General features: G+C 42.0%; 2 protein-coding genes and 1 long non-coding RNA gene across 9 annotated transcripts in view; 1 reads left to right on the top strand and 2 right to left on the bottom strand.

Moving 5' to 3' along the window:
- Positions 1-11,638, bottom strand: part of LOC102071696 (tyrosine 3-monooxygenase) — a 45,184-nt gene extending 33,546 nt beyond the window's left edge. For all 6 annotated transcript variants that reach the window (XM_074539016.1, XM_074539017.1, XM_026790903.2 and 3 more), the window contains exons 1-6: positions 9,756-11,638; positions 8,708-8,882; positions 6,728-6,816; positions 4,622-4,689; positions 3,913-3,963; positions 244-389 (exon numbers count right to left, since the gene is read on the bottom strand). In XM_074539016.1, the coding sequence (XP_074395117.1) occupies positions 244-389; positions 3,913-3,963; positions 4,622-4,689; positions 6,728-6,816; positions 8,708-8,882; positions 9,756-9,953 (727 nt within the window). In that variant the 5' untranslated portion in view covers positions 9,954-11,638. The remainder of the gene's footprint in view (positions 1-243; positions 390-3,912; positions 3,964-4,621; positions 4,690-6,727; positions 6,817-8,707; positions 8,883-9,755) is intronic.
- A 148-nt stretch (positions 11,639-11,786) lies between these two features.
- PAH (phenylalanine hydroxylase) overlaps positions 11,787-20,954 on the bottom strand; it is a 36,093-nt gene continuing 26,925 nt past the window's right edge. Inside the window, exons 8-13 of the mRNA XM_005482720.4 lie at positions 19,475-19,544; positions 17,969-18,025; positions 16,865-16,960; positions 16,413-16,546; positions 14,338-14,453; positions 11,787-13,815 (exon numbers count right to left, since the gene is read on the bottom strand). Coding sequence (XP_005482777.3) covers positions 13,772-13,815; positions 14,338-14,453; positions 16,413-16,546; positions 16,865-16,960; positions 17,969-18,025; positions 19,475-19,544 — 517 coding nt within the window. The 3' untranslated portion in view covers positions 11,787-13,771. The remainder of the gene's footprint in view (positions 13,816-14,337; positions 14,454-16,412; positions 16,547-16,864; positions 16,961-17,968; positions 18,026-19,474; positions 19,545-20,954) is intronic.
- The window catches only part of LOC141728761 (uncharacterized), a 33,891-nt gene continuing 26,797 nt past the window's right edge, over positions 13,861-20,954 (top strand). For both annotated transcript variants that reach the window (XR_012579925.1, XR_012579924.1), the window contains exons 1-2: positions 13,861-14,314; positions 14,656-14,761. This is a non-coding gene — a long non-coding RNA (uncharacterized LOC141728761). The remainder of the gene's footprint in view (positions 14,315-14,655; positions 14,762-20,954) is intronic.

Genomic DNA, 20,954 nt, shown 5'->3' with positions numbered 1-20,954 from the left:
GCAGTGTCTGCTGCGACCGCAGTGCTGCTGGTACAGGGATTAGTTGGGTAGTGCCACCCCAGCTGCTGCCTCTCACAGAACACACACAAACCTCCAGCTGGGTTTCATTCCATGTGACTGGAATGAGTGCCCTGTGCTGGAGCTCATCAGCTCTGCTCACCAGCTTGTCTCCTAGGAAATGGTTTGTGGTGCACAAATACGTGCAGGGAACCCTAGAATAAACCATGGTTTGTGATGACTGACCTTTTAAAAATCTGGAGACGTCCTGAAGCTGAGGGATGTTGTCCTCTCTGTAGCCACAGTGCTTCTCCAGCTGCTGGAAAGCATCCAGGTACTGGGTGCAGGCATGGGTGGGGTAAAGGCTCCTCAGCTTCCTGTAGACTTCTCTCCTGAAAATCAAAACTGGACAGAGTGAGACACCTCAATAGAGCAGTTCTTACCTGTGCCATCCACAGAGAGAGGTAATGCCCTGGCATGGGGGTCATGGTCTAAAAATGTGAGCTTGGGACAGCTGGTTGTTTGAAAGCTGGTCCTGGCTGGATGTAGCAAACTATAAGCTCTTTTTGTTTCACTTTTCCTTCAGAAGGTGTCCTTTAATATTACAGAACTGTAATCATGATGCAGAAGTGTTTCTTGATTAGGCATCTTACTGAGTGTCTGGGAGGCACCAGGGAAATCCCAGGAAGAGACCTGAATCTGGGATACCCTGTCTCTCAGTTTAGAAAAGGAATAAATCAGGTATTCCCCTCCTTTCTGTGTTTGGGTACAACTTGACATGCTGGTCCCTCCTTTTCCACTCCGAAGCGTAGCTTAGATTTGCCTCTTAAAAGTCTCTGGGAAAAGCACCTTTTCTGATACTGAAGTGTAATATCTGCACAGGTGAAGAGGTTTGTATTTTTGCAGTTCCAAATGCCTGGCACAGGATATGTATTTGAAATATATGCCAGCTTTCTTGAAGCATTTATCCCACTATATAAAAAGAGACCAGCTGAAAATAATATATGTAACCTGGGCACAGGCTTTAAGCTTCTCAAACTTGATGGTACTTGGATTTAGAGTAGTGGTTTGGAATATATTTAGCTGTTGCAAAATAAGCAAGTAGTAATAGGATGGCAAAGAACCTTATAGAAATGGTTATTTTTGTTCAGACATGGCCCTAGGGTCTCAACAACTTTATAAACATTGTTTTATGAAAATTGAGATCATTCTTGGAAATGCTGGGTGCAGGAAATGACCTTTCATTGGTTTTGTAATTTTTTTTAACCATTACTATTATTATGATTATTCTCCTTTTTGTGATGCTGTTGTTGCTATGGAGGTGATAGCCAGTCCCTGGTAATGGCTCTTTATTGGTACAAATGTCTTACACAGTGTGGGAGCAATAATGAACCAGAATGAAGCGGGGGAGGAAAACCTTAGGAGGAAAAAAAAAGTTGAAAGAACAGAGGGAAACAGTGGCTGCTGTCACTATTGCAAAAGCCACAGGAGACTGGGCCATCTCCATGGAGGAATTAGGAAAAAATGAGGAGGACTGGAGTTCAAGTGTTGCCCTGGCTTGTTTCCTCATGGGATGCTCCTGGCTTCATGGGGCTGTGTGGGATTTGAACCAGCGCAGGGTTCATGCCCAGGCTGGAGCCCAGAGAGAGCAGCCCTGTTTACACTTGTGCACATCTGGTCTCTTTTATCCAAGTGTCGTTCTGCTGTGTGCCCAAACATTGGCTACCACAGAAATGCAGGCAGTCCCAGGAATGGATTATCCAAAGCTCAGTGCTCCTCTAAAACAATAATCTGAGTAATCTCTCCAAAGCCAAGAGAGGAGCAGGCATGAAAGAACTGCTAGAAGCAAACTTTATGAAACACTCTAGAAAGGGGCATCCTAACAAAAGATGGAGCCAGAAGCTAGAAAGACTTTAAAGATAATACCCTAATTTTACATAATTTTCCTTATTTTTCAGGGGAAAAAAAAGTGGTACTATTCAGCTTCATTATGAAATGTTACAGGTGCTTCCCCATCATTTTCTCCTGAATTCTCCATTTTTCTTACACAGCTTTTACCCATATGGCATCTCTGACTGCTTAGTTTCAGGGCCTTCCAAGAAGTTGCTTTGAAAACAAAAGCCCAGATCATCTGTGCCCTCTGTGTTCTGACAGTCGTATTTCTTCACTGCCTTGGTTTTCATTTTTATAACCACATGGCTGCAAACGGAAGGCATCCAGCAGCTCCTCAGAGTAAACCAAGGGAATTTAGTTTAGTTTGTGCTACAAATTTCCCCTGCAATGGCACGGCCTGATTAAGCTGTGCTGTAATGCAGCTGACCTCAGGGCAAAGCCTCGGGGGCTGTGATAACCATTGGGAAGGCTAATTTTGGGAACAGCTTCACATAACAACGCAACCTGGATTGCTGTTTAAGGAAATGGGCACACACTCCTTTAAAAGTCTATTCTGTTGCCACTATGGGTCTAATTCGAGGTGGAGAAGAGCTGGAATGATGAAGGTTGGCAATAAAAGAGAAAAACAGGAAGGAACACAGAATTAAATTTTCTTAAATACGACATTCCCACACGCCATCCCATGCCAAGATTGTTGGCTGGTGGTAGTAATCATGAGCATGACACTGACCATCAATCTTTGACTATTGAAAGATGCTATAAAAACCTACTTGAGCTTAATAAAAGCATGTCCTCCTGGATGAGCTGGATGCAAGGTTTTTATGTGCTTGTGGCTTTCTGTGGCAAAGTAGATTTTACTTAAAATAAAGCATAGAAAGAGATGAGATACCAGAGAGGTTCTGGCATGAGACATCTAGTTCTATGGATTTAAGTCCTGGCATTGGAATAAACTTTGCATCTGATTTTATGGCAAATTACTCAAGTTCTAGGGCTTTCTGTTGCGCAGTAGAAAATGTGGTCTTCATTCTTCCTTTCCCCCACCTTTAGTCTTTCTTTCCATTTAAATTTCTGAACAAAGACTCTCTCTTGTGTGCACATGTGGCACCTTGCACAATCTCAGGACTCTGCTCTTACTTGAGACTTTTGGACATATTAATGCTTTGTAGTATCATACAAATGTGGAATTACTGCTGCTTACTGATACATCTTAGGGTTAGTGGCAAAAAAGTGGAAACGGGATTTGAAATAAGAGCTCTGCTCCCTTTCAAATCTGCCACATATTTCACATAATTTTGAAAAAAATGCTTTTAATTGAATATTTTGGTTCATTCATTGGTTGTGTTTTGGGCTTTTTTTTTCTTTTGAGGTAGACCTTCAGGAGAAACAAAGCCCCAGTGATAAAAGGCTGCACCCTTGTAAGAGTAACTTGCTATAATTTCATATGATATCTCTATGTTATCTAAGGCCCTTTTACAATGTAAATAATGTGTATTAGAAAGGTATTTCAAAATTTCCTCTACCTTAAGTTTGGAAAACGATACATATTCATGTTAAAAGCAAGGAATACTTGAAGGAGAGCAAGCAAGGCTCCTCTGTCCTGTGAACATTGAATTAGCCATGTCCTCTTAGTGAATTTCTGTCCTATGAGTGGGCATTTTCTCCTGACAATGAGTTTGAAAATGTGATCTTTCTGCCAGCACCATAGCTATGGTGAATTAGAGGTCAGTCAGAAGCAGTTATTCTATAGGTCCCAGATGTTTTCTGGCTTCTGATATCCCGATGGGATCTTCAGGCAGGGAGACAGTCAGAAAAATGCCTTTTGCTCTAGTAAGTGAATAGTTAAGAACAGCCCTGAGAATGGCTTTCTGCAAAACAAATGACCAAAAGATGACATTTAACCAAAGAGTCAAATGTGGGGTGGATGAAGAACATTTTAAAAGGTTTTAGCTGTGTCACATTGCCAGTCTTTCCTGGGACTGCTGTGGAATGGCCCAGCAGTTGGATCATAAGTACCAAACTCACCAAGTTGCTGTTTCCTGTGCTGTGTACTCAATGTGAGGTAAAGGGTCTCCTCTGTAATGAAGAGAAGAAATATGACATGTTTTAAGATTTCAAGTTCCGTTTCCAAGCTTTTTTTTTGCCTCCACCAGTTCTTGGACACCATGAGGCTGAAAATCCACGACTGGTTGTACCTATACCTTTGATTAACTCCATCAGAAAGCAGTGTAGTTCTGCTGACATAAAGGTAGAAACATTTTCCATCACTTGCATGAGAACTGAGAGCTTTTCGTGTTATTAGTGTGCATAGACAGAGACATTTAAAAAAGCAAATAACAAAAAATAGTAAATCACTTTCCACCATCAAAAATATGTTTGTAAATATCGTTCCTGAAATTTCCTTGAAAAACATCAGCCTCAGCTCAGGACCAAGTCCTAAAAGGAACTTGAAAATTGAAATAAATAATATTGCAATCACTTCTGCTAAAACAAAATCCAGCACTGGATTGGGATATGTGAATACAATCTTAAAATTTTTGTCTTAAAATGTATTTACTGCGTCATCACGAAAATCTATTCCATAGGGAGAGAAAGCTTTGGTGGCTGAATTTTGTTGTCTCAAACAACATCAATCAGTGGCCCCACTGATCCATGGACAAAATATGACATCTCTGACATGTTTTGGACATGCAGTCTGACAGTGTGAGCCATTGCACTTTCCCTTTGTACTTACTCTCTGTAATTAAAGGCCAGGTCAGCAAAGAATGCTCTCCGCTTGCTGTACTCCAGGTCAGAGTATCCCTGGGTTAGAAAAGAATCAGGAAAAAACGTTTTACATCATGAGAGATCTGTGGGCATAAGTAGAAACCATCAGAACCACCACTGGGTCTGTGGGAAGTGCAGGATCCCCACCCAGTTCTCCTGCCCATTTTTTTATTATGTTGTGATAAGGACAGACTCAGTGATATCTGATTAAAGGGGAGGTTTACCTACTGAATACCAGTTTTCTTTCTGCTCCTTCTGTGTTTACTAGAATTAAAACTTCAAGCAGTCTTTGCCAGATATTGAATGTGCAGGCAAACATGGAATCATATTCCTTTTAATTTTACGTCTTTCGTACTAGGAATTAAAACTTAAATCTGGGGCTGTGTGCTAATATAAATCCTAAAACAGCGTTGATCAGCATCACTGTACAAATATTTATTATTCTAAAATATTCAGCATTTACTGGAACCACTTTGTGTACTGCAAGCCAAATTTGTCCCTTGGGTTTATTCACATAATTTTTAGTGTAGCAATAATACCAGCAACCCTGCAGTTAATGAGTGCTGCATGCCTGAATCTGAGGGAAGGGCTGGATCCTGAGAGCATGTTTATTTTGTCATGTGTTGTGGGTAATGTGTTCATTCAGGTGCTTGTCAGTGGCTGTAACAAGTCCATGCAAAACACAGGACAAGCTGTTGGGGCAGACTCACACAGATGCTGTGACATCCCAGCTTTGTCCCTGTATCCACCCTCTGGGCAGCCAGTGACAGGGTAGCCCAGAAATTGGTGTCACAGTGATGCCAGTTGGATTGTTTGGGCCAGCAAAGAACAAACTGTAGGTGTGGAGAGAAACAACCCAAGCTGTCCATTTGGTAGGAAATGTGTTTGCAAAATCTGAGCTCCCTGTGCATCAGCTTCTTTTGTGCTTTCCTCCAGCCTCTCCATTTCTGAGCCTGGTAAATCAGCCCACACTGTGCTCTGTCCTGCCACAGACAAGTGATGCTCAGTGCCTGAGGTAACTTGTTTTTAACTTGTTAGGTATTTCTAAACTGCACTACATTCTGCAATGTAGATTTATCCCCACTCAATCCTTCATTGACTCAGCACCACTGCTGCTTTGTCTCAACCTCTCCAGTGCTCACACCTTCTATTTGGCAAAGGATGAGGGGAACTCGGTCCAGTTCAAAGAACGCCCTATGTGTGTTCATTTGCCTAATGAGAAACAGCCTAAGAGCTAGCTCAGGAAAATTACAAACACTTGGACTGTTTGTACCAGAAAGAAATAAGGAAAATGAAAGATGTTCCGGTTAAGGAGGACATGAAGCTCTCTTAGAGCGTTATATTGAATAAGTGATTCTCAAAAATAGAAGATAGACTTACAGACTTGGAAAGGTCCATTTCATATTACACAAGACTGTACATGCCTCACAACAAAACCTGGTGTAGGTTAATGAAAGGGACTAAATAGAATTCAGACATGTAGAGAAGAGAATGACAAAATCTTCCTTGTAGATTCTGTTGCCACACATCTACATCTTCACTACATTTCTCAGTGAAAAATATCTCTTCTTTCTGTCCTTTCCATGGATTGCTTCTATGTGATGCTTGACAGAATAAAATGCTTCTGTGACCTGACTTGTGACAAATGGTCTTTTGGGGTCCCTTTTGTGTCTGTGCCTAACTCACATCTGACCTGCACTAAAGCTGGGAAACTTTGATGACCAATAAGTGTTAGAATGTTTGTTTGTTGGTTTGTTTGTTTGTTCCCAGTACTTTGCCTCACTATCATCACTAGAGCAGGACTCTACAGTGCATTTTTCTTTCCCTCTCCTGGAGTTCGTGCTTAGGGCATGGCTAAGAGGGCACACATAAAGATGCTACAGTAAAACCCTTTTGTGGTCCATTCCTGCAGGGACACATGCAGTCCCTAATGCCACTGAAGATGAGCTTTTGTCTGCCCCTGTGGTTTTTTTCCTCTTCTTTCATGAGTATTTCTTTACTCCTGTTTCCCTGAATAATCTCCCTACAGAGAATTTCTCTTTTAAAAATGAAATTACAGTAATGTTAAACTTACAGGGTGACCATGGTCCAAGCTGGGGTCATATTTAGTGATCAGATGGTGACACTTGTCCAGATCTTGGATTTTTCTGGGGAACCAGGGCACTGGAGAGAGAGCAGAAAGAGTTAAATGAGAGAGAATCAAAGAAATTTTAGAGCGAAAATAAAAACTGTGCTGAAGATTACAAAGTTTCTTTTCATCAATATCTGAGAATTTTCATATCTATACGTTACCATAATTGTCATACATTTCAGTAGCTGACTTGCTTCCTGACCGAACTGGCAGATTGGATGAAAAATTATCTGAAATTAGCTTGCTGTGATAATCTCTCAGTTTTAATTAGTAGAAACAATTTTTAAAGACAAAAATATTTTTTAGATCAGGTGGGGTTTTTGTTTGACACAGGACAACAAATTTATTTCTGCATTCTGGATTTAAGAATATTTCTTGTCTAAAAAGCAGTCCTACATTTTCATACCTTCAAAAGTTCGACAAAATTTTAAAAAGAAAACATGATATTTATAAAATTTCTAGAAACCAAAGAGGTGAAGAAGAATTTTAAAGTTTTTTCCTTTTGGCTCATTATTTTTTCCAGCAACATTATTCATTAGCTGCATTTCCAAGCAGCTTCCTTCTCATGAAGTGGGAAGGTTTTCCAGTGACTAAAATGAAAATAAAATGTGATAATTTTATTTTAGATGCCAGCATTTATGAGAAATTAATTTAAAAAAAGAATTGCTGGAAAAACACAAAGCTGATATTGCTTTCCAATCAGATTGATGCTGTAATCAGACTTTCTGTGTTACAGCTCAGAAAGGTCCATTTGGGGAAACCTTAATCTCATACTGGACATGACGTCAAAATCTCTCTATTGAATGGTAAATTTAACTTTTGCTGTATTATATTAGATCTAAGAACATCCAGTTTAGAGAAGTAAAAATCTAAAAATATCCAGGGATGTTGGGGAAATTATGCAATTTTCATGCATTACAACCAATTCTGTGATAAATAGGAAGAAATTCCAGTCTGACAGATGCCCGATGTGCCCCCAGAACTTTTTTCTGAGCCTTTCTCTCTGGCTGTACCAGTGGTTCTGCATGCAAGGCACCTTTCCTGCCATTTATTTCCATATCCCCTCAAAACCTGTACCTGACCACAGCTGTCCCAGTGTGCCCCCATACACATCTTGCCTACAAAAACAAACATAAACACTCCCTCTTTTAACAGTTTTTATTGTAGTTCTAAGTCCTGGTGTGTCTGAAACCTCTCAAATCCCAAGGAAATCCTAAAGAAATTCTTCTCCAGCTCCAAAACCCTCTTTGGCTTTGCAGTTTCCCTGATAAGAGTGATGCCCTTTCCGTGTACCCACAGATCCTGAGAGCAGCTTGACGAGGGCTGCCTCTCATGTTAGCCTGACAGAGAATTTCTAAAAACACCAAAGGTGCCCAAACAGCACTGTGGAAGTTAAAAGTGCTCTGGAATATCTGTCTGGCCTTGGCAAGAGAGGGGAACCCCATGGCAATTCTGTACTCAGAGAACTTGGCATGTGAGCTGCATCCTCAGCCTCCTAATCTGCCATCCTCAGGATTGTACCAAAGGTCTCTAAGAGCTTTATTCACCCATTCCTGCCTGCAGACAGGAAAAATACCCCTCTGCCTCTGTGTTTGTCTTCAAGCAATCAGTTCTCTGCACAGCTTTCAGCACAAAATCTTCCCGTCATTGAGGAGTTTCTAGTTTCACCTCAGCTTTTTGTTCTGCTGTTCTGTCCTTCCCGTCTCCCTCTTTGCTGGACATTTCTCACCTCAGTTCCACTGCTTGTGATGAAGTGCCTCCCTTTCTGCACCAATGGCAATGGAAAGCAGCCATGCAGAGACAAATAATAAATGCACACTCACTGGCTTTCCAGACAAATTGAATTACTATTATGAAGCTGAAGCTAAAACTAAAAAAAGTTACTCTAAAATAACTGCACTAAGAGATGCATACATGTCTTACCTTTGTCTTCTCGGCTGGTTTTCACATCCTTTGCTACTCTCTTTAAGGAGGTGACAAGGATACCAACATCAGCACTGTGAACTTCACATTCAACAAAAATGTCAAGATCATCCACAGAGTTCTTGGGCTTTTTGGCTTGACGGGTTTCAAAGTGATAGATTTGAGTTTCAAACATCTGCAAGAGCCAAGTGTTCATATGATGAAGCTTCTCCAAAGACTGAAAATCCAGGTAAGTCTATATACATTTCTACAATGTCTTTAAAAGGTGACTAAAAGAGGGATTAACTAGAAGAACATGTTAGGCAATGAAGTCCAATAACAACTGGTTTACAAAGAGCTAAAATACAGACAGAGCTAAAGATTGAACACTATTGCATTGGAGAGAGAAAGAAGGAGATGAAAGATGAGATACTGTTGACTGTAGAATTTCATCTGTGCAGAAATAGCAAATGAGTGGCTGGGTAACTTAAAACCCTGCCAGAATGAAAGCAGATCTATTGATGTATAATAGCACCATAATCATTAAATAATGGTGAGAAATAAGTAACAAGCAAAATACTTTTATTTGGAGTTATTAATTCTCCCAGATAAGAGTGAGCACCTGGTAGGGGCACTTCAATTGTCCAGACTACATAATGCCTGTGTGGTTCACAGCTCTCATAGCCTTTGTATCTCCTGCCAAATATGCAGAGAAAATTCACTGGCTCCTAACATCCCCACAGTCTGAGTGCTTGAAATGCCGGCCACCACAACTGCTAGCAAGAAACAACTGATTTGTATCTGCTATAAGCAGCCCTTCCATGAAATGGTGATTCTTCTAAAAGACTGTGCTCAGGTTCTCCCCGCTCCAGAGCCCTCTCCCTCTCCTCCATGAGACCAGCTCACCTCTGAGCAGCTGGAGCCAAACCAGGATGGGGGAAAGGGGGAAGGCAGCATGAGGTGTAAGGCAGGAGCAGGAGAAGGGTGAGAGAGGGAGAGATGTGAGACATGAAGGCAGTAGAGACAGAAGAGGGGGTGCAGGAAAGGAAAGAGCTATTGAGGTCTGTACCTCAAAGACTTTGGCTGCCTTGGAGAGCTCGGTCTTCCTCACGTTGTAGAGCATGAGGGTCAGGATGAGAGACTCTCCATCATCCTCCCTGTTGGAGTCCAGGCTGCCTTGGCTGTTCTGTGACTGTATGCCACACATCTCCTTCTCCTTGCTGGCTTCTTCTTTTGGGCCTGACATGCCCACCAAATCAGTCTTCATTGGGAGATAGGGGAGTGGATTGCAGCAGCCAGATATTGAATGGAAGCTGCCTGTGGGCGTGGGAGCAATGGCCAGGGGAATTGGTGGGACTGCAGAAGCAGTGTGTCAGTGTGTGGTGAGCTCAGAGGTGCCAGGAGCAGGGACACAGGCTGGCTGCTGGGTGTAGGGACATTTATGGTGGCCGTGCCAGGCACATCAAGGGAAGCCGCCTGCGTAGGATGTGCGCAAGAGCCAAGATGGCCCTCCTCCCCTGGGGACTTCAAAGTGCAGTCCTCCTGCTCTGTTTGAAGGTGTCTGCAGGCTGTTCAGCCCTGGATAGAGGTTTCTTTGTGGAGAGGCAATCGATTAGCCTGAGGTCCATTCACATCTCCCAGTCTGGCCTGACCAGCACAGAGTCTGGGACTGTCCTTCATCCCCACTCTGTCTCACCTCACTGGGACTCTCTCTGTATTGTCTGTGTCCCCAGTGAACAAATGGGCTTTCTTCCCAAATCATAGTCCATTCTGGGTGTTGTCTCCTCTGCACAACAGAGATCTGAGAGTGCCAGAGAGATTTCAGGCAGAGTCAGAATCCATTGCATGTTTCTGAGCCTTTCCTACCCACAGGATCTGAACCTGTTCTATCCTACCCCTCCAAGAGTGGAGTGCTGCCCCCAGGCTACATTCCTCCCTTGGTACTTGTTTCTGTCACCATTTTATCTCCAGTGAAATAGGCTCTCAAAAAGACCAGGGTCACATCTTTCTTGTGGGTGGAAGGATGAGTTCCAGGGGGATTTAACTCTGCTCCTGACAGGGCAGGCACATCTTCCCTTCCCTTACACTTGACATAAAAAGAATTATTTCTGGATATGAGCACCCATATCTTCATACCTCAAGTTACAGTGCGCCAGAGCCCCTGTGAAGGTCATCCTGAAGGTCCAGAGATCAGACCACCCCTCTGGCCTCTCTTTGCAGCAGTGGTGGCAAGGTTTGGTACAGGAGAAGGCCACATCTGATCACCACAAACAACTTGCCCTTTTTTTTATCTGGTACCATTTCAGGTATCTTTATCCTGTATGAGCAGAGCGCCACTCATTTGAGATGGATGCAACATTAATATTTTTAGTTTATTTAGGTTAATTTAGATGGTTACATCTGAACATCAAAATGTCTTTGAGAGCGGCCAGCATGGTCTGAAGCAGCAGAGGGAGTTTTAAAAACAATGCATTCCTGTGGACTGCTCCTGTGCTTAATCCCTTTTTCAACAATTTCTGCATTTTTGGGGGACTAAAATGTCCCTTTTCCAAGACTGCTGTCAGATGTAGGCATCTCAAGATACCCAGAGGTGTCCCCCAGTGCAGACTGGTGTCCCTCCATCACAGCCATTGACATGGGCCGAGGTCACTGTGAAGGAAAGAGCCTCACAAAAAGCTTCTTTGATCACCTGGAACTGAACTGGGCATGAGGACACCAAGAAATGTGATCACAGTGGGATAGAAGTGAGGAAGGTTACCTAAAAGATTAGCTTGGTGTAGGTTAGTCAGAGCTGCACCCAAAGACTTTGGAGTATGCAAATGTAGGGGAAGCTGGGCTTGGCTGTGCATTTCTAAGTAATGGCACACATCAGGGAATCCCATAATCTTGTCTGGATGAGTGACTGTCAACCAGCCCAGGAGAGCCTTTTTCTGTCCTGGGGAGCACTTGAGATGGGTATTATCTCTTACCTGAGTATTTAATTCTGGTTGATTTGGATGCTTACCATACAAGGAGGATTTACACCAGTCCAATAATGCAAAAACCTTTCCTACACAGCTGGAACTTTAGACAAGAAAATAAGAAGTCGCCCATTAAGGAGTACTATTTAAAATGTGATTTATTTGTAGTATTTAAAGTACTTAGGTACAAGATTATTTGTTCTGCAAGAAAATCTACTTTCCATACATTTCCTCTGCTTTTAAAATGCTGAACATTTAATTTTTGCTCATCTCTCTTGCTGAGCAGCCATGCTATGATGCTTTGGCTGGAGCTATTGCTCATTTAAACCTGTATTAAGGCACAGAGAATCAGACATGTGGCATCAATATTCCAATATTCTCTAACTATTCCACTTGCACATAAAAGAAAGTCATGAATCCTGAGCTCTCAATATCACTATAGAACTACTGCTGCTGTCATTCAAGCCAGAAGCAGAGGAGCTTGGAAAGCTGTCTGAGGATTAGTTTGAAAGACTTTACCCTTGGGATGAAATTGCCTCTTTGTAGTATACAGTTACCTCATGGGTCCTATTATATTAAGAGAGAAAAATATGGGCTACTTTCACACTGAAAATACATGTCAAGTGGGATTGAAAGATCTAGAAAGACATTGTGATGAGAAAAAAAGGAATAAAAAGATACTGAGATAAAAAGGTTACTTCAAAGCACCAAAATGATACCATTTTGCATAAATATACGTCTATTGAAAAGGATTCCAACTGGTGTCCTTAAATTAATGTTATTACCTACCATATATATAATGAAAAGAACTGTATTTTCTATCTTCCTAAAGGATGATGCTTACATGAAAGCCATATTGATTTTCAAACTATAAATACAAAATTAGTACTATCACAGGTATGAGACTCGTGGGCTTTCAAATCCCTCTCCATCTTTCAATCTTCTGACAGAAATGTGACCCCTGAGCCATGTTAGTGTCATGATGCACAATTACTTCAAGCTGGAAATGCAGTTCAGCTTTGCCTTGCTCCATTCTGCTCCAATGTTCCAATGATGAGATCCCCCCTCCAAGCAGGGAGCTACAAGAATTATACAATGTGGGCTAGTCCAAGGGCACTTAATGCTGATTGAGTGAAATTTATTGGATAAATACAGAAAGAGCTCCCTGAACAGCAAAACTCTTCTCTCTCCACGCTCAGCTGTTAAGCTGGAGCCACCTCAGGTTCCATTTGCTGGCACAGCTGATATATACTCCAGGACAAATAAAACTGCTTCCACCAAAAGAAAAAAAAAGGAGATTAGAGCTCAGATGGGCAGTGGGGATACAAAAAGGTGTCATTATTTAGGACTTGTCTTGAAAGATAACATGTTTGGGTTTGAAGGCAGTTGGACTGGGGCAAAGCTGACCCAGGCCTTCCATGGCTTTGGTGGGGACTCTAGCCATGGACACAGTGGGTTAGGAGTTGGAAGGCTTCAGGCTGCATTATAAAAGGCACTTCCTCTCCACTTCCAGGTGCTGGTATCCACCTTCTAGGCTGTGAGACCAGAAAGTTAAGAGACACCTCTCAGGGAAGGACACAGACAAAAAATGTAGCCTTCACACATCAGCCATGCACTGTGAGTATGCCTGTTAAGAGAAATCTCCCTTTGTACCCTGGCAGATCTCCTCGCATACCCCGGAAGGTGGAGAGCTCCAGATCCATGGGAACCTTGGACAACTGGGAGGCACTGAGAGGAGAGTGACTGTGAGAAAAGGCAAGGTGGATCACTCTGGTCATCATTGACATCCCATCCCCGGTCCCAGACCTCACAGGTGCAGCAGATTATGCTCTGCATGGTGAAGATCTCCTTCTGCTAACCTTTGGCACAAAACATATGCAGACTTCCCCCAGGTTCCCAGGAATTTTATAATAATTTTATAATTTTTATACATTAGTGAGAAAAAAAATGGATTGGTGTCTGAAGGCCAGAAGAGTTGAGAGTCACCTATAGATGTCTGTTTCTCTGCTAATCTCTAATAATTAAGATATATAACATAATTATTGATGCAGTTCACTGGAAGATAATAGATTGAGGCTAGATCAAGACTGGCAGCTTCTAGTCACGAGCAAGTTACAGCAAATCTTCATTTGATCTTCTGGAGGGCGTTGCAAAGGATCCCAATCTCACCTGCAAAGGAAATAATCAGAGCAGTTAATTCCAGAACCAGCCCATTCTAACACTCCTGCGTGGTTTTTTCCCTTTATAGCTGTTCTCTTACAGAACAAGGTGAGCACAGAAATGCTGAACTGGACACGTTTATTAGGGTTTTACTGGACCTGTGTCTGCAGAGTCATCTCTTTGCTCACAGCAGCAGAGGAGCTGGCTCTCAGCAGGCTAGCCAATGTGAGGGGGAAAATGTGATCAAAGCCAGGCTTCTCCTTCTCTTCCTTACTGAAAACAGCCAGGATCCACCTCAAGGCCATCTGCCATTTCCTAATCTGGGTTTTTCACATTTAGCAAGTTACAGTCAAGTGGAAATGCTTGTTAGAGCTTGGCTAGAATTAATTTTTTCATGAGAAAGGAGATATGTGCTGCCTTATCTTGGATAGGCTCAGAGCATAAAATGCAGCCAGATGGAATCTGCCTTGTGCCTCCTATTTCTGACCCAAGTTTTGAGGAATTGAAGGTAACAAATGTGCAGTTCCTTACTGTTGATCGTGTCAGCTAAGTTCTTCAGCTGCTTTGCATTGTCCAGGACTTCAATCCTCTGTGTGTAGGGATTGTACCGGACAGAGAAAGGACGAGGGATTGTTTGAGCAAATTTCCTGAGGGAAAAAGCATAAACAAATGCACAGTTTAATTTTTATTTTTTCCCACTAGTTCTTTTCTTGGTGTGAGCATTTGTTGATTGTGGGGATAAGAAAATCTATGGGAGGAAATAACTGAAATTCCTACTGACTGTTTTGAGACCTACAACACACTTGAAACTGCATTTGTCCTTATCACCTCTGTTTTTTTTCTGAACAGAACCAAGATATTGGCATGGCAGCACTGCTCCTGGTATAGGCCAACTATGTAGCAACTGGGATCTGCCAAGCTTGAAAACCTCATTTTCCTGTCATTAGTGCAAAAGGTAGGAATTCTAATCCAAGTCTGAGTTTCTGGGGAATTAAGGTCAAGGATCTACATCATCCTGGCATGCCAAGGAGCAAGGAGGCACCTAACTTTTGTCGTTGTCTAGCTCTTAAATTACCTGGTAGTTTGCAGGTAATTTAAGAGCTAGACTACAGTTAATCGAGTGAAGCAGCATTCTCTTCTGCAAAATAGTTAATTCCATGTCAAAAGCATTGAGATTTTGGTGTCCTGGGAAAATATTAATTTGCATAACCACAGAATTGTGGAAAGAAGGGCTCTGAATGGGATGAGATGGTCAGAGCTATTGTTCCAGGCTCCTTGTAGACCCCAGCAGGATACTGGCTTATAGATCTGCTTTGTGTTACTGGAGTTATTGCTGAAAGAGGAAGGGAAGCACGTAGGAGTTGATTATGGAGCCCCACTACACAGACTGTGACTCAGCAGGGTAAATCCCACATGCCCAGAACAGTGGAGTATGCTGGATACCACCCTCACAGAGCTTCTTCAGTTTAAGCCTTATTATTAACCTTATTAAGGACATTGTCTCAAACAGGACTCAGTATGAACAGGCCACAAGGTGTGGCAGCGAAAAAATATTATGTTATGATGAATTGGACATGATGAATACCCAAAAATATTGGTTATGATGAATTTAGCAGCGTTGGTCTAGTTTTTCTAAGAGGAGAGACCACCTTTGAAGATGGCTTTGCTAAATCTCAGCTGAAGCCAAGATCCCAAGTAGAAGATGAATTCCTTAAGCTGAGATCTTTTAGGTCAGTGTCAGAATAATTTCTCAGAAAGGTATTCTGTTACCCACAAACACACATGCTCAGGTGCAAGCCTCTAACACAGGGACTGGACCAAACCCCAGAACTTCTATTTCAATTTAACCCCTTTTTTTCAGTTTGATCAGTGAAGCAAATTAAAAAAGCTCCAAGGTATTTTGTTTCAGCATTTTCCCCTTCCTCAAGGAGCTTGCTTACATACAGAGAAGACAGAAGCTGTGTGCTGTATATCAGTGTCACAGCCCAGAGGAGAAGACCATCTTTCCCAGGTATTTCCCCAGAGAAAAGGGCACAAGGAAAAGCTGCAGATTTATGACAACTAAGGAAGCAGCAGGGCAGAGAGCTAGGGAGACCTCAGAGCTGGAGAGCCTGAGGCAGGAGAATATCTTGGGATGCAGAACAATTTATTTTTGAATGGTAGAAAGATAAGGGACTGCAGGTCTGGGACAAGCCTGTGTGTGGCATCTCCAAGTGAGAAATAAGTTGAGTGTGAACCAAGGCAAACCCCCAGTGGCTAGGAATGGTAAAGTTACTTGGTTTGCATTAGTTAGCCAGATTTGACTTTTAATGTTAGTATCGCTGCAATTGAAAAAATATTTTTTTTGTTTCATTTTGGTTAGACAGATGAAGCCCTTTGTTACATTAAGCACAAATTCTTGGTTTCATGCATAAGGTATACTCCTGTTACTACTAATTTTTGCCCAAGATTCCGAGGATATAAAATGTTTATTATCATGAAGCATTGCACAGATTTTTCTAATGCCTCTCAAAACATGCTTGTCAACCCAAGACCCATTATGGCCATGAAATCCATTGTATTTGCAGCATGCAAGAGTGAGTTCTTCTCTGGAATGACTGGAGTACCTTAGCTTTTCTTTTGCATCTTTAAAACTTTCAGCAACGTAGTAGATGGGCTGGAACTCAGTAACACAGTACTCCTGCACAGAAGTCTTCTCCAGGGCAAGAGGCCGAATCTCAGGCTTATCTGACAAACAATACTATGAACAAAAAGGCAAGAAATTAATGTCAGTGTAAGAGTGCTTGAACATGCTGTGGAAGAAATCAAGAGCAGCTGCATTTCAGACAGGGAAGAGTTTCTCCTGTAGGATACAGTGATAATGTCACTTACTGGGAAAGGAGGAGTGTGAGTTCCCTGTGTATCCATACACCTACACATTTATCAGAGCTCTACAATTAAGTACTACATTTCATCCTACTCCTGTGCACAAAGTATGAAGCAAAACCAAAGACCTGAAGATATTCAGAAAAGAATTTGAATAATTATAAACACATTTGAAATATTTTCTAGAACACACCTGCAGCTCCCCAAATGAAGACAGCAGCCCTGCACCATATGCTTTGATGGAATCTCCTTCCTTACAAAGTCCAAACTCAACGGTAAACCAATAAACCTGGAAAGAAAATGAGACAGAAACTTATTATTACTAGATAAAAAGTACACCATTTATTTGAATACATTTAGAGTTTTCATTTCTATGTAAGATGATGATGTGTGTCAAATTCAAGTGAATAAATGCAATAAATGTCCCTTCAGACTGAAATTCTTCTCCTAGGAGAGAAGCACAGTACTAGATTCTCTGTGCCTGAGAATCAGTTCAGTTCCATGACAAAAAATGCTGTGTTTTACTGTGCTTATCTTTGTCAGCAGGAGCAATGAAATTATAGCAGTAAAGCTTTATTTTTTCTGGCCAACCCAGTGGAAGTTTGAACCTTTATTTTAGAAAAGTTTGAGTCCTGTTTCACATAGGGAATCTGACTGCAGCAGTAGTGTGACCAGGCTGTTGGTGCAATAGGGAAGGAAAGTGGAGTGGCCTCATTTGACTCCTGGGTCTGTCCTTTGGAAGGGATACCTGCCCTGGCTCAGAAAAAGCTACTCCATCTCTCAGAAATGTCAAAGCTGGTGGAATTCTTTGCCCAGGTGCTCCCCATTTGGCACTGGGGGCACTAATCTCAGAGCAATCCCCCTGCTTTTATTCAAAGTTTGCAGCTCTGGGTCTCAGTAGTCTCAGAGTACTTATCCAGGTGATCTGTGTTGAATACAGAGGATAGTGCCTGCCTGGCAAAGTGGAAGAGATGCTTGAAGGTGAAATAGCTACAGAAGCTGCCTCTTGAAATTTCCTGTGGGGATGTAGCAACATACAATCTTTTCTTGCCCAATATGTTTGTGCTGGAGGAAATCTCGTTTGGGCTTCTGTGTTTAATCACAACTGTCACTTTGAATAAGGGGTGCCAAAGCTATTTTTCCTTTAGTGCAACTGTTTCAGGGTAGGGTTTTCCAATCGTGGTCTTCACTCTGATCCCATTCAGCTCTATGGGAGTTCTATCAGTGACTTTAGTGGCAGCAGAATTAAGGCAGCACAGGGAGCTTTGGAAAATTGAGCCCTCATTTATTAAATTACCGTAGCAAGTTTCTCGATGAAATCATCTGGAGCTCCCAGAGATGCCAGTCCAATTTCCTGTAACAATAAACCATTATTCTTCAAGCTGTTTATTGCAAACATTCTTCCTGCCCATCTTATGTAATTGCTCACATTTTAAATGTTACCATTGCCTACTACCACACACAAATGTTTAAAGGACATGTTCCTATCATGCAAGATCAATTTTAAACCAGAAATCTCTCCAAAAATGAACAAAGGGTCTTGTCCAAATGTCATTTACAAGGCATGATCCTTTGTGCCTGGTACAAAGCCCATTGAAGTCAAATAAAATTTTCCTCTTGCTTTGACAGGCTTTTGATCAAGCCTACAATGAACATCTGAGAGAACGACAGGGACAAAAGGAGGCAAATCAATCACACCTACACACCTTATATATTTCTCTTTGTTTTGATGGGTCCTGATTAAAGGAGTTTTCCTGGAGCCTTGAATAGCTATTTTTTCTGAATGACAGGGCATGATTTGAAAGAGCTTATTCATACCTTGGGAGCTAATGGAGATTTTTCCAGGAAGCATGCAATAGTTGGATTCAAAAGACAGTCCCATGAGACTACATATAGCCAGGTTCCTTCTTTGATTTGCTCTAGTGAGGACTGCACAGTGCAGAACTCAGAGGGCTCTCCCCACACACACCAAAGGCATTAGAGCAGTTTATCACCATGTCAAATCCTTGTAAGCCAAGGTACAGGGCTTATCTGGGAGGAAATATCAGTTCTGGGAAAGGGCAAAGCCTAAAGGCAATACTGAAAACTTGCTAACGAGATCAAACTGACTTTTGTCTTTTGAGATGTTGCATCAAACTTTCCTGCCTTCCTCCCTCCTTTTCTTCCTTCTTTTTTTCCATTTCTTTCCATATTTCCTTCCTTCCTTCCTTCCTTCCTTCCTTCCTCCCTCCCTCTTTCAGTCTTTTTGTCTTTATGTCTTTCTCTCTGTGCAGTTTCAAGTTTTCTGTTTTTATGCCTGTCTCTCTTTGTGTATTTCCATGTTTTCTGCTAGGATGCAGCCAAAAGTTTACTGCTTCACCAGGGTTTGGCTTCTTTTCCAGAGACATTAACACTCCCAAAAAGAACTCTCCTCTCCAGCCTTCTCCCATGCTTACAGCTGAGACAGTTCCACACTTCACTCAGCCTCCAATGTCACTTCAACAGAAAACAAAACAAAATCTCCATTTTCCCTAACATTTGAATATCATCATGAGGTAATAATCCATCTGACTCATGAGTTATGTGACTTCACTCAGAAGGATCAACATCTGCAGGAAGGTTTTAAAATGATGGCTTCACAGGGTCTGTCATGTTTTCACCTATGTGAATTTTGTCCAGATTTCAAGCAATAAATAAACCACCTCAGGCACTCTTACACAGTGTGCTTAAAGGTGAATTTGCACCACCCTTCACAGCTCTTGGATCATACTCTGAATTACTGTGTGTTTGATTATATACATAATATAACCACTGAATAACTTACCTGGGAAAACTGAGCAAAGCTGGGATCAGCAAAGAGAGGCACGTGTCCCAGCAGCTCATGACAAATATCACTGCAGGAAAACAAGAAAAACTGTGATTCAGGAAAATCCAGCAATGCTGGAAGAATGCCCTAGAGCCAGCACACAATCAAGAGCACAGTGCATTTGCTCCTACCAGCAGATATCATTCATAGGAAAACATTTTGCTCTGAAATTATTCTTGTGGTGGAAATGCTTGCAAACCCCAGGGTTTTCTGTGCTTTTGCATCATACATCCCTCGGCAGCAGGGACTGTTAGATTTTTCAAATAGAGACAAGTTATTTGGTGAGATGGGAAGGAGAAGGGAAGTCCAAAAAAGAAATAAAGGAAGAAAAAAGACATTTCACCCTGACAATGGGGTAAAGAAAAGCAGGAAAGAAAATCAGAATAATAATTAAAAAAAAAAAAAGATAAAAGACAGGAAAAAGAGCTTGTGGAAAGTAGGAAGCAAAAAAAGAAAAACAAAACAAGTAAGAATTGCAACAATATGAAACAGAATAAGAAATCTGTTCTTAAAATGGCAAGTGGAAAAGGACAGCGGATAGGTGTAGGAGCATCGGGGGGTAGGACGGTTGGGATGGACAGAGACGAGAGATCTCTGAAGCCAGGTTGTGGAAATTGTGGTTTATTGCAGAGGGCCTGGGTGCAGGGCCCTGCTTGGAGCTGCCAGCTACAGCTCAGAGCAGGCCCCAGAGAAGAGAGGGGGAGAGAGGATGAGAGGGAAAGAGAGTAAGAGAGTAAGGGAGTAAAAAGGGTAAGAGAGTAAAAGGGTAAGCGAGTGAGGTTCCCGTTACAATACAATAAATCTTCTATGTTGAATATTCTAATTCTCACTAACCAATCTAGTACAGCATCCTATAGCCTATAAGAATCACTACATTACCGTACTGTGTTACATTTTAAACCCTAAAACTACTCTTTGGACCCCTTCTGCCAAGCTAGTAGGGTCTGCTCTGACCATTGGGCCTGTCTGCAAGCAGAGGGTCTTGTTTCATCAAAAGGGGATTACCTTCAGCCCAGCCACACCATTGTTTTCCAGTTGTTCAGTAACTAAGGGATCTCAAAGCTTGCTTTCATTTGAATCTCCATATAGTTTCCATAGTCTCAAATTTTTTTGCCAGACAATCATATTTATACAGCTTTCCTGTTTCATCTTTCCCAACAGATAGGGACAGAGAGAAACACTCCAAAATTAAAAAGAGATGGGTTCTGAGTTTCTGAGGAGTCTGGGCTTCTCCTGCCTTACTGCCAGAAGCTTGCTTGCAGCAGGTTTTGTCCTTGCTGCACTACTTGGGTGCTAATAGCTAAGTGCCCTTGCACACTGCTCTCTTGCATCCCAGCCACCACACAAGCAAAACTCTCTCATGTGTCCCAGGAGCACTTGCAGAAGTGGATGCAGACTGTCAAACACACTAGAAAGGCTCCATAAACGTTTCCAGAAG

The sequence above is a fragment of the Zonotrichia albicollis genome, chromosome 4 (genome assembly GCF_047830755.1).
Source record: "Zonotrichia albicollis isolate bZonAlb1 chromosome 4, bZonAlb1.hap1, whole genome shotgun sequence".
Lineage (NCBI taxonomy): Eukaryota > Metazoa > Chordata > Aves > Passeriformes > Passerellidae > Zonotrichia > Zonotrichia albicollis.
The sequence above is the reverse complement of the archived record's forward strand: the minus strand, read 5'-3'. Positions and strand labels throughout refer to the sequence as shown.